The following is an 18,165-nucleotide window of genomic DNA, read 5'->3' on the forward strand; positions in this document are numbered from 1 at the left end:
CAGTAGGAGGCTCATCACTTTGTTTTCACCTAAAAAGCATTTTTTGAATGCATCCTTCCAATGCTGTGCTTTAGTGAAGCAGCCAGCCCTTCCAGCACATGTGAAAGCTACAGATCCAGCCTCTACCTCACACCTACACTAATGCACTAACACACAAAACGCGTCCTTCTATCAGTTGTTTCAAGTTCTGAATGTTGTATTTGCCTTTTCGAACCTCTGCCTTTCCCATAGGGGCCAGCACTGCTGTAAATGGTTAAATTACGCCATCACGCATCGTATTTACTTAATTTGTCCACTGCAGCTGTTAGTCACTCGTCCCAAAGCTGAAAGCAATCTTGGTATGACTGCTAGGGAACCGCAGAAAGAAGGCAAAGAAGTTCAGAGACCGGCATCTGCTCCCATAATGTTTCCACCACTAACTGCACAGGCTTCAGGATCATCCACGTCACCACAGGAAGGAGAATCAACATTAGGATTATTCTCTTGGGATTAAAAAAGTAGGTATGTTCTGTTGCTATCTGTATAGGTAATGTAAAAGTAGCTCTAGAAGAGAATGAACCTATAAAGGACTGAACTCCTCGTGAAAGGTGCATTTGGTCTCTCCTATAAAGGTCTGCAGTTTTTCTTAATACACAAACACTCTGCAGCCTTTAGCTTAAGTCAAACAACCGTCATGTAGATGAGCACTGAGACAATCATTATTATCACTGTACTTCTCACAAATGTCAGTCTTAATAATTTAGATGTTTTAGATCATAGAATGGCTGGGTTGAAAAGGACCTCAAAGATCATCTGGTTCCAACCCCCTGCTGTGTGCAGGGTCACCAACCAGCAGACCAGGCTGCCCAGAGCCACATCCAGCCTGGCCTTGAATGCCTGCAGGGATGGGGCATCCACAGCCTCCTTGGGCAACATAATTTGATAGGTGCTGCTGGCCTTCCAATAGCTTTATATCAAGTGCTCCTGAACAAAATGACGTGACTCACAGAGATCTAAAATTACACTTTTCCAAAACAAACAAACAAACCCAATATCTAAAAATAGTTTATTTTCAAATTATAATACATTTTTAACTTATTTACCCAAGGAGGACGTTTCTCCAGTAGAGCACAGTGAACATAAATAAATGATCTTGTTTCATCCATCAGTGACAAAGATCACTGAAGTGTTCAGTAAAACACATTCCCACCATTAGCTGAGTTTTCAATAACCTCGCTTTTGTTTTGCTTCTTTGTCAAGAATCGCCTGCTTTAGACTTAATGCAGCATCTTCAAACTGTGGGTTCAACTCTAAAACTTTCCTGAAATCCTTCATGGCCTCATCAAAGCAACCTGTCCAAAAAGGAAAAAAACATCTGTTAACTGCACCTATATAAAATAGAAGAAGGGCTTCTAATCATAGAATCGTTAAGGTTGGAAAAGACCTCTAAGATCGCCTTGTCCAACCAACCACCCATCCCCACCATGCCCACTAACCATGAACCTCATTGCCATCTCCTCTGCCCCTGAACACCTCCAGGGATGGTGAGTTCACCACCCCCTGTGTGGCAGCCTGTGCCAATGCATCCTCACCACTTCCTTAGAATAAATGTTTCCTAACATCAGACCTGAACCTCTCCTGCTGCAACCTGTGACCATTCCCTCTCATCCCATTACTGTTACCTCAGAGAAGAGCCCGACTCCCACCTCGCTACAACCTCCTTTCAGGGAGCTGCAGAGGGCAGTATCATCTCCCCTGAGCCTCCTCCATTCTGCACAATCCCCATTCCCAGCCACAGCCCCATCACACTGGGGTTGCAGACCCCGCATCTCCCCACTGTTTCCCCAGCTCAGAGAATCACAGATAATAGAATCACAGAATGACCCGGGTTGGAAGGGACCTCAAGGATCATGTAGTTCCAACCCCCCTGCCTGGCAGGGCCACCAAACATACACATTTACTAGATCAGGTTGCCCAGGGCCCCGTCCAACCTGGTCTTGAACACCTCCAAGGACGGGGCATCCACAACCTCCCTGGGCAGCCTGTTCCAGGGCCTAACCACTCTCCTAGTGAAGGACTTCCCCCTAACATCCAACCTAAATCTTCCCTCTTTTAACTTAAAACCATTTCCCCGTGTCCTGCTATTGTCAGCCCTTTCCAAGAGTTTTCCCCCCTCCTGGGAGTAAGTTCCCTTCAGGTATTGAAAGGCTGCAATGAGGTCACCCCGCAACCTTCTCTTCTCCAGGCTGAACAAGCCCAACTCCCTCAGCCTGTCCTCATAGGGGAGGTGCTCCAGCCCCTGATCATCTCCGTGGACTCCACAGCCCGCAGGCTCCCGCAGGTGGAGCACTCCATCCCCCCGGCTCGGAGCAGGGCTGAGGGGTCGCGGTCGGGTCGCCCCGCCCGATTGTGGTCAGGCTGCCCCGGGTCACTCATGTAGGCGGTGCGTGTGGGAGGCCGTACCCAGCCGGTAGAGCACCAAGCCCCGGTTGTAGTAGGGCACCTCGAAGGCGGGCTGGCTCTGGATGGCGGCCGTGTAATCCTCCATAGCTGCGTCGAACTCCACCCGGAGGTATTTGATCTGCCCGCGGTTATTGAGGGCGGTGGCGAGATCGCGGCCGGTTCTACACGGAGACAGAGCGGCCTTCAGAGCCGTGAGGGCGGCTGGTGCCCCGCATCCCCCCGCCCCCGTCCGCCGTACCCCGCGCCCCCCGCGATGAAGCGGCTGTACAGCTCCTCCGCCGCCCCGAACTGCCGCGCTGTGAACTGCGCCTGCGCCGCCGCCAGCAGCTCAGCCGGGCCGTCAGCCGCCATCTTGGGCAGCATGGCGGGCTGTGTGGGGACTTCCGGGGCGGGCACGGCCCCTCAGGGGAGCCGCCTCCTCTTGTGAGGAATGGAGAAAAGCCTGGCGTGTCAGAATCGCTAAATATGTAATAAAATATGTAATAAAATATGTAATAAAGTCATTCTGCACGCAAAGCCGAGTTTGTTCTTTGTGCAATACGATGGACGGCTTAGTGCGGGCTCACTCAAATGTATTAAAGCCTCCATTCGAAATGAGGCTCAGTTCACAACTGGAAAAGAACGCTGTTACCTTAAGCCTTTAATACAGAGGAAAACAGGTTATCTTGAAGCATTACTGTAACAGTGGCACTGTCTGTGACAGCGCAGAACTGGCAGTGTAGTTTTGAAACGCCATACGTACAAAAATAATCATTTTAGAAGGTCTATTTCTGAGCTGCAACAGATGGAGGACACACAGTCCTTTATCCTCCACTATGCTGAGCAGTGGCACAGGGGACAGAAGTTGTAATTGCTTCTTTCTTTGGCTTTCATACAGTGCTTACACACGCTGCACATCCAGAACCGATACTCCAGGATAGGGTCTCCTGTGGCAACACAGACTGGAAGCTTCCCATCTCCGCTGTTTCATAAGTCATAAAAGATAAAGAAAAGCATGGTTTTAAAACACTAAAATAAATAACTTGAAAACAAAACAACCCTACTTGTATATATCTGCATGCTTACAGATACTTTAAGTTCTACTTCTCTATTCAGATAGGTGCTTCTTCCTTATTAGAAGCTATTGCATCCAACTGTTGCTCCAAAGAACTTCCTCTTATGCCTTCCTCATCCCGATTCTTTAACTTGCAGTACTCATCTCACAATGTACAGATGTAGGTAATTCACAATGTACTGCAGACGTTATACAGGTTAAACATTCACTTGTTCACATCTGCATCACACCACAATGGTGATGCAAACACAGTAATGTGATTACCTTAATGGCACGTGATACCTTATAGTAAAGGTACTAAAACTTTTGTGCTCCGTCCATGTATATTTCAAATGAAGATGCTTATATCCTTCTGACCAGTTCCTGGAACACCAACAATCTCAGTTCTCTCTGCATATTTTCCTTTCCCAATTTACAATAGAACAGGCTGCCCAGAGAGGCTATGGATGGATTCTTGGAGGCATTCAAGGCCAGGTTGGATGGGGCCCTGGGCAGCCTGGTCTGGTATTAGATGTGGAGGTTGGCAGACCTGCCTGTGGCGGGGGAGGGGGGTTGGAGGTTGATGATCCTTGAGGTTCCTTTCAACCCAAGCCATTCTGTGATTCAATGATTCTCTCAAATAAAGCAATTTTTATCACATTTTCTATGAACTGGCTAACACCTGCCCAAACCAAACCAAAACCCCAAAAACCAGATTAATATTTGTATAGTATCATACATGTTTCACCCACCTCTCGAGAACATCATCCAGATCAGTTTTTTTGGTGTTCTTCGGACAATGTCTTGTGAATATCTCTAAAGCAAGATCTTCATACTGCTGCCTTTGCTCCTGGCTAAGAGTTTCCAAGGATTCTAGTTTAACAAAAGCTTTTGAACAAGTATCAAACGCTCTGTTTGCACATGCACAGACAGCCAAAAGAGAATAGATTTCAACTGCAGGAATGATGTCTTCATAATCTCTCAAATGAAGAGCTAAGAAAGGAGAAAAAGAAGATCCAAGGACATCATTACACACCTCCTGAGAAATGCAAGCTTCTTTATGTAACAGTCACTACGGATTAGTATTTAGATCACTGTTAGTCCTGCAAATAATTCCATTGGGAAACATAAACCCAAGTCTTTTCAGTGATATCATTATATAGTCTGTATTCATGATTCAACATATTTCAAAAAATAAACAGCAATGAAGGAAAACCAAGCGGATTTGAATGGCAACTGAAAGAATCTTGTTGAGGTTGATGCACTTTCCCCCCCTCAAACACAGTGAAATCAATCAATCAATCAATAAATAAGCCACATGCCAGAAGTATTTGAAATGGACCTTCACGATTTGGAGAAAGTAGAGGGCACTGTTTATTTCTCTGACTCCCACAGACGCCTTAAGAAGCTGTCTACAAGGATGTCCAACATGAACTTAAAGAACGAACTTGGACACAAAGAAAACAGTCAACAGGATGTATAAAGAGATTGTCCAATTTAACCAGGTAATACTTGGGAAGTTACATTTCTGTTGTATCCAAAAAGATACTTCCCAAGTATTTTGACTGCAACCAGATTCAGCTGCAGTTTGTTACGTGGCTCTGTTTTAAATCCCATGGATCTAGCAACAGTAGAAATACATATTCAAGTATAAACAAAAGTATGCCCTGTGCTAGCAAAATTAGAGCAGTTTCTTTACATGCTTAGAAATGAAATCCTACCTGTTTTAAGTGCTGCATCTACAGAACCTTTATAGAGCTGTCTTTGTGCAAGTATGAAAAAATGGTAAGCTTCTGCTCCTCGCCAAGCATTGTCTGCAAAGCGACTGGTTGAAGAAAGGACATCTTCTTCCAGCAAACCCGCCAGAGCTGAAGCAGTCTGAAAACAAAGCAGTATCGCAAGTCATTTTTATACAGAAAACAGATACAGCGGGAAATGGTGATACATGAAAAGAACTACTATGTATTTGGTGATTATACCAACTGTTTGTGTTAACTGAGGAAAGTATAAATACATGGACCTGAAATGAACGCTGTTAGGCATTTTATACAGTGCATAAGGAGAACATATGGTGCAGATGTGTGTAAATATATTCTGTGCACATCTGCAGACTAGTACATTGGATTAATACTGCATTTCAACACCAGATCTCTTAAAACTTTGTTTAAACTCATTTGTGCATACAAAGATGAAAGTAGAAGAGTGGAAAAAAAAACCAACCATCCATTTGCTTCCCCCTATAAAAGAATAGTCCCCCTGCTGAATTATAGCCAACCTCATCTAATCACAAAATCTCACTGTAGGATTGATAGTTATTCCTAAACATCACTAAAGTCAGATTCTCAAAGGATAAGAAAAATCTGCATTTCTTAGTGTGGTTTTTGTTGTTACCGTGAAAATCTCAAGAAGAACACATTAACCTCAGGCAGAAAAACACCCATTAGTAGAAGTTATTTAAATGTTTTCAAACAGTATATTAAATGGTTTGTTTTCGTGGTAGATTTGCCTTAAAGAAATAAATCAAATCTCTGTTCTAGAAAGTGTGCTATTAAAAAATAACCTCACATTAGGGCAGTTTTATATACTCTGACTGGGAGCACATAAGAGTAAATGCACAGATCTTAAAAAAGGAAAAGACTACCTCTGAACCTTTAACTTTTCCTCTTTGTGCATTTTGCATTTGCTCGTGGCATTGTTCCATAAGTAAAGCTGATAATACATAAAGCTTTTTAACTCGCAAAGGCTTTGTTCTTTTCTTTGCCTCTTCATCTGCAATCTGAAAAATCCAACATGAAGCAATTTATTGTAGATACATACATATATATATATAAATATATATATAAATGGGAAAAATAACAATTCTCTTGGACAGCTACACAATTCTACAAACCTCCAAATTTATGCCAAAAACAATTTAGCATTTGAATGTAATAAATTAGACTGCAAACAGAACTATAAATGAATGTCTAAGTGAAGAATGCACATCATTCTTTACTTATTTAGCTAACAACTACATGAAGCCAGATATTCAGAAAGAATAAATCAGTGTAACCATTATGTCTGTTGACAGTAGACAAATATTTTTCAGTGGTTTAGGTTAAGAAATACATTGCTTACAATGAGAAAGATGCATTCTGAAAGTAACATACATAGACAAAAATACGTATTCACTATAAAAACTGCATATCACTCTTATAGATTTTATAAGCCACGCACACAATCTCTGCAGATAAACCAAATACAGGGAAAATCTGCATCTTGAAAGCACAAAGGCATTTTTTAATTGAAGAAAGAGATACCAAAATTTATCTGGTACTTCATTATTATTCTTGAAAATGAAGAGATTAAACCAGCATTAAAACAATGTAGAAAACAATGTAGACATTGCATCCAGGCTGGCTTGCTCTACCCCTTCAAGCAGACAAGGACCTTTTCTGAGGTGCAGTTCATTTAAGTCAGAAGAGATGGTCTCAAATCAGATGGTTTGTTTTCCGAAATTCTCTTCATCACTGGCTAAAGAGAGCATCTCTATCTTAAAGAATTACCCTGGATATCTTAAACTTTAGAAATGGATTCATCCTGGTAGTTCCTGTTTAACCATAGAATCACAGCATCACAAGGTTGGAAAGGACCTACAAGATCATCTAGTCCAACCGTCCTCCCATTACCATTGCTACCACAAGCCACTAAACCATATCTCATGGCTCCTCATCCAGACGCCTCTTGAACACTGCCAGAGATGGCGACTCCACCACCTCCCTGGGCAGCCATTCCAGTGTCTGACCACTCTCTGAGAAAAAGTTCCTTCTCATGTCCAGTCTAAACCTCTACTGGTACAACTTGTGGCCATTTCCTCAGGTTCTGTTTGTTGCCTGGGAGAAGAGGACAAGCCCCTCCTCATCACAACCTCCCTTCAGGAAGTTGTAAAGTGCAGTGAGGTCTCCCCTGAGCCTCCTCTTCTCCAGGCTAAACAAGCCCAGCTCCCTCAGCTGCTCCTCATAAGACTTGTTCTCCAGACCCCTCACCAGTTTCACTGCCCTTCCCTGGACGAATGGTACAATCCTGTACATTCTTTACAGCAGAAAAACCCCAAGAAAATAAACAGCATGAAAATAACTGAGGTTTTGGACCAGCTTTTGATACCTGATATAAAAATAAAATCTGCAATACCTTGAACATGAGCTTAGCAGCTTCGAAGAAATAATTGGCTTTACGATAGAGTTCTATTGCATCAAGGATTTTATTCTTTTCCAGTAAATGAGTTGCATATCTCGCTAACAAGGATCCAATCTCTTTCATGTTGTGATTTTTAGCCAGCTCCACAGCTTTATTCCACTAGAAATGAAAGCAAACATAAAGATGAACCTACATTTTTCAATACATGCTGAGAACAAACTTTCTCATAAATAATTTACAACTATGCACAATACTTCATTACTATTTGGAATGACTGTACTATACAATTCAAGTATGGTTAACTGGTATTGTGGTATTGCTAAAGCACATCAACAACTGTTGCCCCACCTGGTTAAGATGCACACAGGTATCTACTGCATCCTTTGGTCGATTACATTTCAGAAAGGCTGCAACAGCTTGTTCACACATCCCCACTCTTACAAACATATGAGCTATATCCTGAAAAGAAAGCAACAGCACCACATTCAATTAATTTCCATGTTCTACATTGCATGGAAACCACAACAGGTTTAGTTTTGTTTAGTTTAATTCCAAACTTTGGATAAGAAATTTTCTAATTAAATCATACCAGAAGGACTGTGTTCTTACTATGTTTCATCTACTTCACAAAGCTTTGCAATTACAGATTAAATAGAAAATGCAATGTCTTGCTTTATTACAGCTACTGCAAGTAACATTAAGTTAAGGTGTTTTACATTTTTCAAGCATTGTGGAGTAATCAATTATACTATAGCTTTAAATTAGCCATTGCACAGTAGGCCATGAACTTAGAATCATAGAATCACCAAGGTTGGAAAAGACCTAAAAGATCATCCAGTCCAACCGTTCACCTACTACCAATAGCTCCCACTAAACCATGTCCCTCAACACAACATCCAGTTGTACCTTGAACAGATGTTGTGTTGAGGGACTTCCATTGTTTCAGCAAAGTATCTCCAATTTTCATTGCACGTCAGCATTCCTACCAGAGTTACCATGTGAGAAGCTAAACCAGGAAGAATTTGAGGGGGAAAAAAATAGCGTAGCTTTGATGACAAAATGAAAGCTTAAGTATCCAGCCACAAGGAGTGAATTCTTAGAGAAGTACAGCTATTTTAGATGACCAATCAGATCTATCTGTGGAAGTGGCCAATAATGGAAAGTAAGAATGATGGAGAATGAAAACAGTAATATTTCAGATCAACACCAAAGCAGAATCATTATGCTTAAGTAGGTCATTTAAACTGCATTCCTTGTTTTGCTTCTTCCCAAGATGGGATACTATAAATAAACAGTTGAGCATAAGACAGTGAAAAAAGAAATACTTCTTGCTTACAGGGAGTAACTTATTATTCTCTGGAAGTGAGTTAACCAGATTCTCTAGTCCTTCGTAGTCCTCTAGCATGTAGTAACACTCAGCTAAACGCTCCTGGTTTCGTCCTTGCACATAGTACTGTACAGCATTTAACCTAATAAGGCAAAAACATAAATGTGATATAATCAGACATACAGGCACAAGTCAAACTTCAAACTGGGTAAGCCTTTTGTGACTGTAAATTTAAAATGACCTTTTAAGTGGGTGACTTTGCTCAAGATCCTTAGTAACTACATGGGTGACTTTGCTCAAGATCCTTAGTACTATTACCTATTATTACCTATTAGTAACTACAATTTCTCTCTGTTTCTAAAATGCACGACGTTTCACTTTTCAGAAATCACACAATCAGGTATTTCTTTTGTTTTCCCTCCCTTCCTCCATCCCCTCTTTGAAGTGACCAGACTTCTGGCAATACTTTTTTTTTCCTTCATTCTTCAGACAGTTGATCAACAGCTCTCAAATGTAAAAGCTGTGATGGAATCATAGAGGTCAGAGTTAAATCTCATCATTATAAAATCATCCAACGTATCACTCTGACTTTCCTGATATCTGCCCCTTCTCATAAGGCAAGTCCTGTCATCAGCTTTACCATTTCCTTTGCATTTTCCTTCTCCCCTGCAGAACATACCATTTCTGACGGTCTGCAAAATAATCTCCAATAGCATTGTGTGCTTGTTCGAGAAGGGCATCATCTGAGTCACCTGAGCCAGTTTTCAGTAGCTGCAGTACACGAAACCAATCTCCCAGTTTTATCCGCAATCCAATGGCAAGATCTCTGATATAAGCAGAAAACAGCAGGAAAAGACAATAAAATAGCTAACAAAAAATCTTGAGGGTCCAAAAATATTCTCACATTCATAATCCATACCACAGGTATCACAGTGACACCTCGTGCAACTTCAACTATATTCCAAGTAAATAAATGAGCTCAAGAGAGCTCACAAATTACATCATACAAATACACTTTCCTATCAGTCATACTACTGCATGAAGTACAATGAATTAGCAGTTGGCAACGCAATTGCCACATTTCAGGTCTCCTCTTGCTCCATATACCTTTCATCTTCACTGTTGAAAAGCAGAAGGGAAGGGGGGAAGGAATGTGAATGATGAAGGATGACATGCAGTAAGGCTCATTTCAGAGACTCAGTTCAAAATGACTCTGAAAGGAGAAAGACTTGGGAGTGAGTAATCTTTCCTCTTCATTCTTCATGCATATTTATGTGACCCACTCTGCATCTGTCTAGCACATTTCTCCTACCGTGTAACACTAAAACTTTTTTGTGTGAAAATGCAGTAATTCTTCATGTGGATAGAAAACAGTGGGACGTGCATAAACCCCATTTTAAAACACTCTAAATTTACCAGTGAGCTGAAGAATGGGACGCCAAGTCAGTGCAGGCTGTTAAGGAAAAACTTCTATCAAAAATGTTGCATTTGAAATATATATTACAGCCTAATCTATGGGAGGTCTTCATCAAGAATTTTCTAGTGGTGAGCAGACACACGGGGCAATACAGAATTCCTATTCTTGTAGCTGGAGAAATCAGTAAAATAAATAAATAAGGTCTGCCTTTGCCTCCTACAATCCTATATTAATCAAGTATCTCCTCAGGCACACATCAAGGAATACGTCATTGCTGGAAATCAGCACTTCTGCACAAGTGAAGTACTTACGAGACATTCCACCTGTCCAAAACAACATACTAACATGGGCTCACTATATGAAAACCTTTCCATTACCAGGATCTAACATGCACCTTCCTCCAACTTCTGCTTTTTCTCCTTCTCCATTTCATACTGGGGAAGAGGGACGTTCCTCCTTCTTACATCATAAAAGAAGAATGACATTTTCCTCCAACATTCCCTTTTTTTCATGACTTCATTAATCAAAGTTTAAACATTTCTTGTATTCAGAAGTGACTTGTGCCTCTTCATGTCTGACCATCACCTACAGGCTGTATCACACAACTGCTGCTGCTTACAGAAAAAGGACAGTGTGGAATACAGTGCTAAACTTAGCAATAATTTATATTTTTCAGTAAAACTGTCATTTAGTTTTGTCCTTGTTTTCATTCCTCAGCAAAAATTCTGCTGGCCCACAGTCCTTTCTGTCTCTCCTAAGATTAAAGTTAATTAGAAACTTCATTGTTTGTATATGTAATTCGAAAGAATGTGTGCTTGGCAACTAGCTAAGAGCAACAATACATAAATTAAATACTAGTTTTAAGACTTTTATTTGTATTTTCGGATTCCCAGATGAAACTCCTGCAAAATATTTTCTAAAAACATCTAGAAAAAACAGCACTACCTTAGAGCAGCTCACAATTTTCAGACCATTTGGAATGTGCTGGTTCACATAAGGAATTGCTTACACATCAGTATACCAAAGTTATTCCTGTCTCATGTTGTTCTGTCTTTCCAGCAACTGCTGAAGAGTCCTCAGTGCTAAACCAGCCATTCCTTATAAAGGTGAATGTTTGTTTTCCAAGATATTTTTTTCTATATTTGCTGCTGAGATGACAACATGCAATTACCTTCTGTCCATATCCAGATACATTCTTTCAGCTTCTTCAAATCTGCTGAAATAGGCTGCCACTTCTGCTTGTTTCATGGACTCACTCTGCAGGTTGCCTAGACGCTTTGCAAATTTAATACCTTGATAATCCTTGCAGCGCACAAAAGCTTGTTCAGCAGTCTGCAGATCTAACTTCTGAAGGGCAGCTTCAGCCAGGAGACGCCTGTGTGAAAAACAAATACAAAACATAGAAAAGCAGCTATAAATTAAATGTCTCATGAGGAATAGCTGAGGGAACTGGGATTGTTCAGTCTGGAAAAGAGGCGGCTCAGGGTAGACCTTATCACTCTACAATTGCCTTAAAGGAGGTTGGAGCGAGGTGGGGGCCAGCCTCTTCTCCCAGGTAAGAGCATTAGGATGAAAGACAATGGCCTCAAGGTTTGCCAGGAGAGGTTCAGGTTGGGTATAAGAAAATATTTCTTCTCCAAAGCAGTGGTGAGGTGTTGGGACAGACTGCTCAGGAAGGTGTCACCATCCCTGAAGGCATTCAAGAACCATGGAGATGTGGCACTGAGGGACGTGGTGGTGATAGGTTTGTGGTTGGACTACATGAACTTAGAGGTCTCTTCCAACCTTAATGATTCTATTATTCTAACCCCTGAGATATGGGATATTAACTAGATTTCCAGAACTGTTTTCACATGTTTATTCTTACAAGTTTGCTGTGCAGGATTTAAATTCAGTTTAATAGTTAAGTTTAACTAGTTAAACTTATTTAACAAAGTTATTTTCCTCAGATTATTTCATTTTAAAAGAATATAACAAATTATGATTGATACGCCCTCCTCATTCTCACTTTCTTCCTTTACAGCCTGCCCTAAATAGTACATGGTTAGTAATGCATGCTTAGAAGGAACGACCTCTTTCTTGCCTTCTAGAAAAACATATCACACAGCCTGCAAACATACTAATTCCACAAGAGGCAGTGAGCCAGGCTTGAAGGAGGACTGCAAGGTTCTCTTCAGGTCTTACATCAGCACTATAAAATGCCTTTGTAGATGATTCAGCTACAATGTAAAGACATTCCCATTTAGAACAACAGGCCTTCAGACTGCAGCTGAGTACTGTTACTACTTATCATTATTGTTTTCTTTTTAATAATGATTCTCATTAAATTGTAAGCTGGTTGGCTGCTCTCACTTTGAGGGTTTTTTCACTTGGAAAGCCAGATCTGCCTGAATAAGAAGACTACAAAAGAAAGAAAACATTTCAACAAAGAAAGTTGGCTTATTGTGAGATTTTTGTTTTATTTTACCAAAGTCTGGGATGTGGATTATCTTCTATGAATTGGGAAGATTCCTCAATCCCAACTTCTTCAATCAGTGCCCGACTGTCTCGTAATGATCGAATCTCAAAATTGATGATGTAATCTTTGTTAGGACGTTCAGGATTCTGGCATAATGGATAAAGAAATACAGTTTTATTCTGTCACGTTTACTCTCACCCATCTATGATATCTACTGTTCAGATCAGTTAGACGCCACAATAAAATTAATTACCTTTAGTATTTCATCCAGAAGAACAGATTTGATTTCTAAATCTTCAAAATTGCAAATATATCCTGAAGTTTGTATAGGTTCCTTAAAGTTAAGCAGTTAAAAGGGAATTAACCTGCATTCCAATGACATTCTAAACAAATCTATTAATGTATGTAAAAATACTTTTCTCTCTTGTCCCATCTAGGATTTGACTGCTTTTCCAACAGGAAATAAATACTAAAACCAATGGTGTTACTGACAATCTCATATGCAAAGACATAATTTAAAATCATGCTTTTTATAACCAGATTATGAGGAAAAGATAAAAGAGCAACATCCAGACTTGCCCAAACCACACACTACAAATACCTTTATGAGAATTGGGTTTACTGATTCTAAAGCACGTTATTATTTTCAGGAGCATAATTTGTATGAGTGGCAGAAAAAAATAGCTAGCATTTTTTAATCTTTGCAGGTCTGATAGTTTATTGCACACTTATTACATCTTAAACAAGATCCTCACATCAGAGTTGATGAGATATTGAGACATCCAGTTAATTATTTATATGAGGCTTATTGATATCAAAATACTTAACTAAACTGCAAGCATGAAAATAACTGTTTACAGAGCCATTAGCTTAGAATGAATTTGTAAACTGCGTAATTTGTTTACACTTACCTCTGGATCCAAGTTTCTGAAAACATACATTCTTGTTTTCTCCATCACTGCAAACAAATCTGGATTATCTTTGGCCCATTTCATATCCCAGACATCTTTGCGTTCCAGTTTGAGCTGCTCGCCAATCACTTGCTGTCCGGTACTGCTTGTTACCCGTGCATCCAAGTCAAAGAAAGTCAAAACACCTGAAAGGTCTATGATAGCAACACGGCTACAGAACAGGGGAGGGAAAAAAAAAATGAGTAACGAAAGAACTGGACAGCCAAATAGCACTGCTCAAAGCTGTACATCTGAAATACATCTCCTGAACTGGCACACTCGGGCCAAATTTCCCTCTAAAGCAATTCCTTGGCTTCAGCAAGATGCCCGTGATTTTCATTTATCTGTACAGCAGAGACTAGAAACATGGAAAAGATGTCTTCATCTTCTCCTACCAGATCTGGCCCTGGACTCTGCTGACCTTTGCCTGTTTTTTAACCAGCATTCTGAAGATGCTTAGCACTTCAGATTAAAAGTTTAATAAAATACAGATCCAGCTCCTGACTAAACTGTTTTCTTGACAGAGCCTAACATTATAAATTTAACCTATATATGCTTTCCATTATTTTACTAGGAGACAGATTCTTAAATTAAAATTACAGTGCAATGATCCAGAGTGTTCACCCCTAAAACACGATTTCTAATATTACTACTAAGGAAATTATTACTATTATTATAAGATAATAGTACACATAATCCAACGAATCTTCAACATTATTTATAATACAGGGAAAATACAATTTCTAAAGGGTTACATTTGAAAATGTACAGTTACATACATTATCAGTGAATGACAGTACCTGTATTTACTGTCAGTCATTTACTATAGTGCTGTTTTAAAAGCATTTTGCAATGTTTTTCAATATTGGAATGCCTTCAGACAACCTTAAACCTCAATAACAAAAGCAAACCAATGAACTCCAAAAATGCTGTGAATTTGAGTATTTTCCACTAACACAAAATCATACAGAAAGGTAACAGCTTAGGCTCAAAACAAAACTAATGCAGATCTGGCTAGGTCATGTAGCTTCAGGAAGCTTGTGTTTGGTTCATCTCCTAACAGATATATTCCCTCCTGCATTTTCTTAAATACAGACCTTAAAGACTGTAGTACATAAGGAAGCTTTACCAATTCAGCCTCTTAAAGCAGTCTGACCAGTAAGAAATAAAGAAATCATCAACAGCCAATAAAACAAGCAATTTATATTGAAGTAAAATTGGTGCACAATTACTAATATTTTCACCAAATGTAGTTGTTTAGTATAAAATCGTCTTTGTTAGAAGCAGACCTATAACTTACCTGGAGTTGCAGTTCAAAGACAGCTGATGTGCCCGATAATTCAGGGTGTACTTCTGAATTATGCCAACATTAGGAAGACTGTATCTGTGAATAGTGCCGGATTCTCTTCCCTAGAGAAAAGCATTTTTGTTTTAAATTTTCTATGAATAAACAGTTTAACGAGGTTTTCTTGTTTTTGGATGAGTGGCTGAACCGATGTGGGAAGAGGGAACGTCATCACCCTGGAGTTCTTAATTCTGCTATTTAAAGAAAACAACTTCTTAAAATGCTACAAATTTAAGCAAATCTTTAACAAGATCTTAAAATATAATCACGTGGAACAGCACAATCAGGTTATTTTACCTACTGCTAAAGCCTTATTTTGGAAGGTAGGCAATAGTTTTAAAGGCAGCCCAGACATCATTCCTTTTCTTTTTTTCCCCATACCCAAGTCAGAAAGATCCTCCTTGCCTTTCACATCGTTGACTCTTTTCGTGTATGTATACACTATAAATGGAAAAGCGGATTTGGCTGGAAGAGTTAGAAAGACTTGACCACTGTAACAAGCATTACTGTATCAACTAATGATTTTCACACTTTCTCCATCTGTTTTCTTTCCTGTGTCTCAGTGTTTTTGTCTAATTCACTCAAAAGATGTTAAAAATAAATAAATAAATCACTGGAGTAGAAGAATGGGAAAACATTTTAAATATGACTGCTCATGACTTAACGCTGCACAAGAGTCCTGCCTACAAGAGCAAGTGGCAATTAGAAGTTGTTTTAATCCCCCGACTTACCACAAGTAGGATCTTATCGGATGCTGTTATTGCACAAATTGGATCTCTTGTTCCCTGAAAGCATACAAACAACATCAACACTTGTTTTAATACCACAATGAGAATGAACATCTACAGGAAAAAAAACCACCAAAGTTATGCTTAAATATCCAAGAATGCTGCCACATGATTAAACAAAAATGGGCTATCAAACTTTATCACTGTACAATAAATGGATGGTTTATGATATTAGAAGCCTTTGGTATGGGAAACATGGTAAAAGAGCTTCCTTTCTTCTCCTGCCCCACTGTCCAGGAAAAAAATAAATAAAAGTAACAGATGTTTAACAGAAAACACAAGAAGGCATCTATCAATTGTGAGGCCTGTAATTAATTTCAGGCCATCAATCCATGTATTCACATGCATGCTTTCATAAAGTGAAAAAGGCCAAAAAATACTAGGATCCATTGCAGGCACTGAGTTTCAACAAGCTTATACTTCATTGAAAGAGCTCCTTCTGGGGGCCATTATTTCTCCAGAACAGAGAATACACCTTTTCCCTAAATTCTATACAGTTTGATGTACGTTTCTTGTACATAATGATGCAATAACTAATGACTCTTGTACATAATGATACAATAACTCTTGTACATAATGATACAATTTTACTAACCAGAAGCAACACTAACACTTTTGTACAAAAGGTAGAAATAAAAGAAAATAAAAAGACCATTTCCATTAATAAAAACTTAAGCAAATGCATACAGCAATGCCAGCTACTACTCTTTCAAGCTACCAGTGATACCATAATAAACAAGTTAAAAGCAATGCTCACTTCAACAGCTTTACTGTAATCAAGGTGTCCACCTCCAGATCCCGAAGGGGTGTCATCAATATGATAAATCCTGTAGAGAAGGAGGGAGAAAAAGTGCCTCTGAAGAAAGAAGGGTCAATTTTTATAGGATACAGGTGCTTTCAGTCTATGGAAATGGAGCCACTGTAACCAGAAATAGAAGTATAAAAGCTAAGCCTGTTCTTGTGTTCCAGTAGTGCTCCTCCCAGTAACCCTGCTTTGAGTTGATACAGATATGGTACTTGCTTTCACCTTCACTAGGCTGGTGTCAATAATCTACAGTCTTTCATTCTGCAACAAGAAGATCCTGCAAATGACCAATCATCTCAGCTGTCTCCTTTCAAATACTCCTATCTTTTCCTCATGCTCTTTTCCACACTTAGAGTTTCATTATCACATCCACAAAACTTACGTATTACTACATTCAAAATTTCATCAAAACTCTTCTGCCTTAAAAAGTAGCATTAGAAAGAGGAAGTTAATGTAACTATGTTAACATAACACGAGCACACAGGAAGGGATTATTTGGATGGGCGGATGGTGATAACTATGATTTGTTTAGTTTGAGAGAACAGGCCATACAGGATTAGAGGCCAAAGATACAGTAGGACACAAATGTATTTAGAGAATAGCTGGACAGAATATGCACTACCAGCCACTGACAAAGAAGTGTTGGTTAAAGTCATCAGAGTGAATGTAGTTGCTGAGAAATTAAGGGTACAGAGAAGACAAAAAGCCACATATATATCAGACATGCAGCTCTGTAAAGGAGGCATTCACAGGTCACCAACAATGACAGTAAGCAGAAAACTAATCAAAAAACAGCCTAAGAGAACTGTGCATTTGTCATGAAAAACCACACTTCACAATTTTGAGTATGAAAACAATAACAAGGAGTTTATATTTTAGGTATGGGAAAATCCACCCATATCAAAATGCAAAAGAAAGAACATGAAAAAGCCTGGAGACAAACCTTTCCCTGCCTTCTTTTCTGGTCCGTGCTACCTGATTGATCTCCATTGCTGTGAGCCTTTTGGCGACACGGTATTGCCAGATGTAAAATGCTTCTTTCGAAGCTGCTATCACATGTGTTTTGGTCATTGTGACAAACAGTGGCCCTGTTACGAAATACAAATGGTTGTAAAATTAGAGCAGCAAGCACTGGACTAGATACTAACTCGTCACTTTTGTTTTCCAAATGTGTGAAACCAAATGAAGCAACTCTTTCAAGGTGTTGCTTTTATAATTAATATTTTCACCCCATTATTCCAGCAGCTTTCCTTCTCCTTAATGTAAGTCCAACTCCCATTCAATGAACAGAGACACCACAGCTAGATCAGGTAGCCCAGGGCCCTATCCAGCCTTGCCCTGAATGTCTCCATGGCCAGGGCATCCACCATAACACCAGGTAACCTGTTCCAGTGCCTCACCACTCTAACTGTAAAAGATTTTTT

General features: G+C 39.7%; 2 protein-coding genes across 5 annotated transcripts in view; both read right to left on the reverse strand.

The window, feature by feature from the left end:
- Nucleotides 1–1,029: 1,029 nt before the first annotated feature.
- Nucleotides 1,030–2,816, reverse strand: TTC32 (tetratricopeptide repeat domain 32). The gene is made up of 3 exons (XM_015859588.3): nucleotides 2,681–2,816; nucleotides 2,443–2,603; nucleotides 1,030–1,331 (listed from the first exon to the last, which is right to left on the reverse strand). Exons 1-3 carry the CDS (start codon nucleotides 2,803–2,805, stop codon nucleotides 1,204–1,206), a joined length of 414 nt encoding a protein of 137 aa, XP_015715074.2. The 5' UTR covers nucleotides 2,806–2,816; the 3' UTR covers nucleotides 1,030–1,203.
- A 251-nt stretch (nucleotides 2,817–3,067) lies between these two features.
- The window catches only part of WDR35 (WD repeat domain 35), a 31,056-nt gene continuing 15,958 nt past the window's right edge, over nucleotides 3,068–18,165 (reverse strand). For 2 of the 4 annotated variants that reach the window (XM_085542232.1, XM_085542231.1), the window contains 16 exons: nucleotides 17,685–17,829; nucleotides 16,694–16,763; nucleotides 15,880–15,933; nucleotides 15,104–15,213; nucleotides 13,765–13,975; nucleotides 13,107–13,187; nucleotides 12,863–12,999; nucleotides 11,567–11,770; nucleotides 9,658–9,804; nucleotides 8,988–9,120; nucleotides 8,000–8,110; nucleotides 7,646–7,810; nucleotides 6,117–6,251; nucleotides 5,197–5,353; nucleotides 4,228–4,468; nucleotides 3,068–3,403 (listed from right to left, as the gene is read on the reverse strand). In XM_085542232.1, coding sequence (XP_085398358.1) covers nucleotides 3,256–3,403; nucleotides 4,228–4,468; nucleotides 5,197–5,353; nucleotides 6,117–6,251; nucleotides 7,646–7,810; nucleotides 8,000–8,110; nucleotides 8,988–9,120; nucleotides 9,658–9,804; nucleotides 11,567–11,770; nucleotides 12,863–12,999; nucleotides 13,107–13,187; nucleotides 13,765–13,975; nucleotides 15,104–15,213; nucleotides 15,880–15,933; nucleotides 16,694–16,763; nucleotides 17,685–17,829 — 2,249 coding nt within the window. In that variant the 3' untranslated portion in view covers nucleotides 3,068–3,255. The remainder of the gene's footprint in view (nucleotides 3,404–4,227; nucleotides 4,469–5,196; nucleotides 5,354–6,116; nucleotides 6,252–7,645; nucleotides 7,811–7,999; nucleotides 8,111–8,987; nucleotides 9,121–9,657; nucleotides 9,805–11,566; nucleotides 11,771–12,862; nucleotides 13,000–13,106; nucleotides 13,188–13,764; nucleotides 13,976–15,103; nucleotides 15,214–15,879; nucleotides 15,934–16,693; nucleotides 16,764–17,684; nucleotides 17,830–18,165) is intronic. The other 2 variants (XR_014944272.1, XR_014944271.1) reach the window with 1 other exon arrangement.

Source organism: Coturnix japonica, chromosome 3 (assembly GCF_054131305.1).
Source record: "Coturnix japonica strain WE chromosome 3, WE-NBRP24, whole genome shotgun sequence".
Lineage (NCBI taxonomy): Eukaryota > Metazoa > Chordata > Aves > Galliformes > Phasianidae > Coturnix > Coturnix japonica.

Coding starts and splice junctions, on each gene's coding strand:
- TTC32 (XM_015859588.3), bottom strand. CDS start 2,805: ATGCTGCCCAAGATGGCGGCTGACGGCCCGGCTGAGCTGCTGGCGGCG. Junction 2,604..2,680: donor TTCATCGCGGGGGGCGCGGG/GTACGGCGGACG, acceptor GTCTCCGTGTAG/AACCGGCCGCGATCTCGCCA. Junction 1,332..2,442: donor CTTGGTGCTCTACCGGCTGG/GTACGGCCTCCC, acceptor CTTTTTGGACAG/GTTGCTTTGATGAGGCCATG.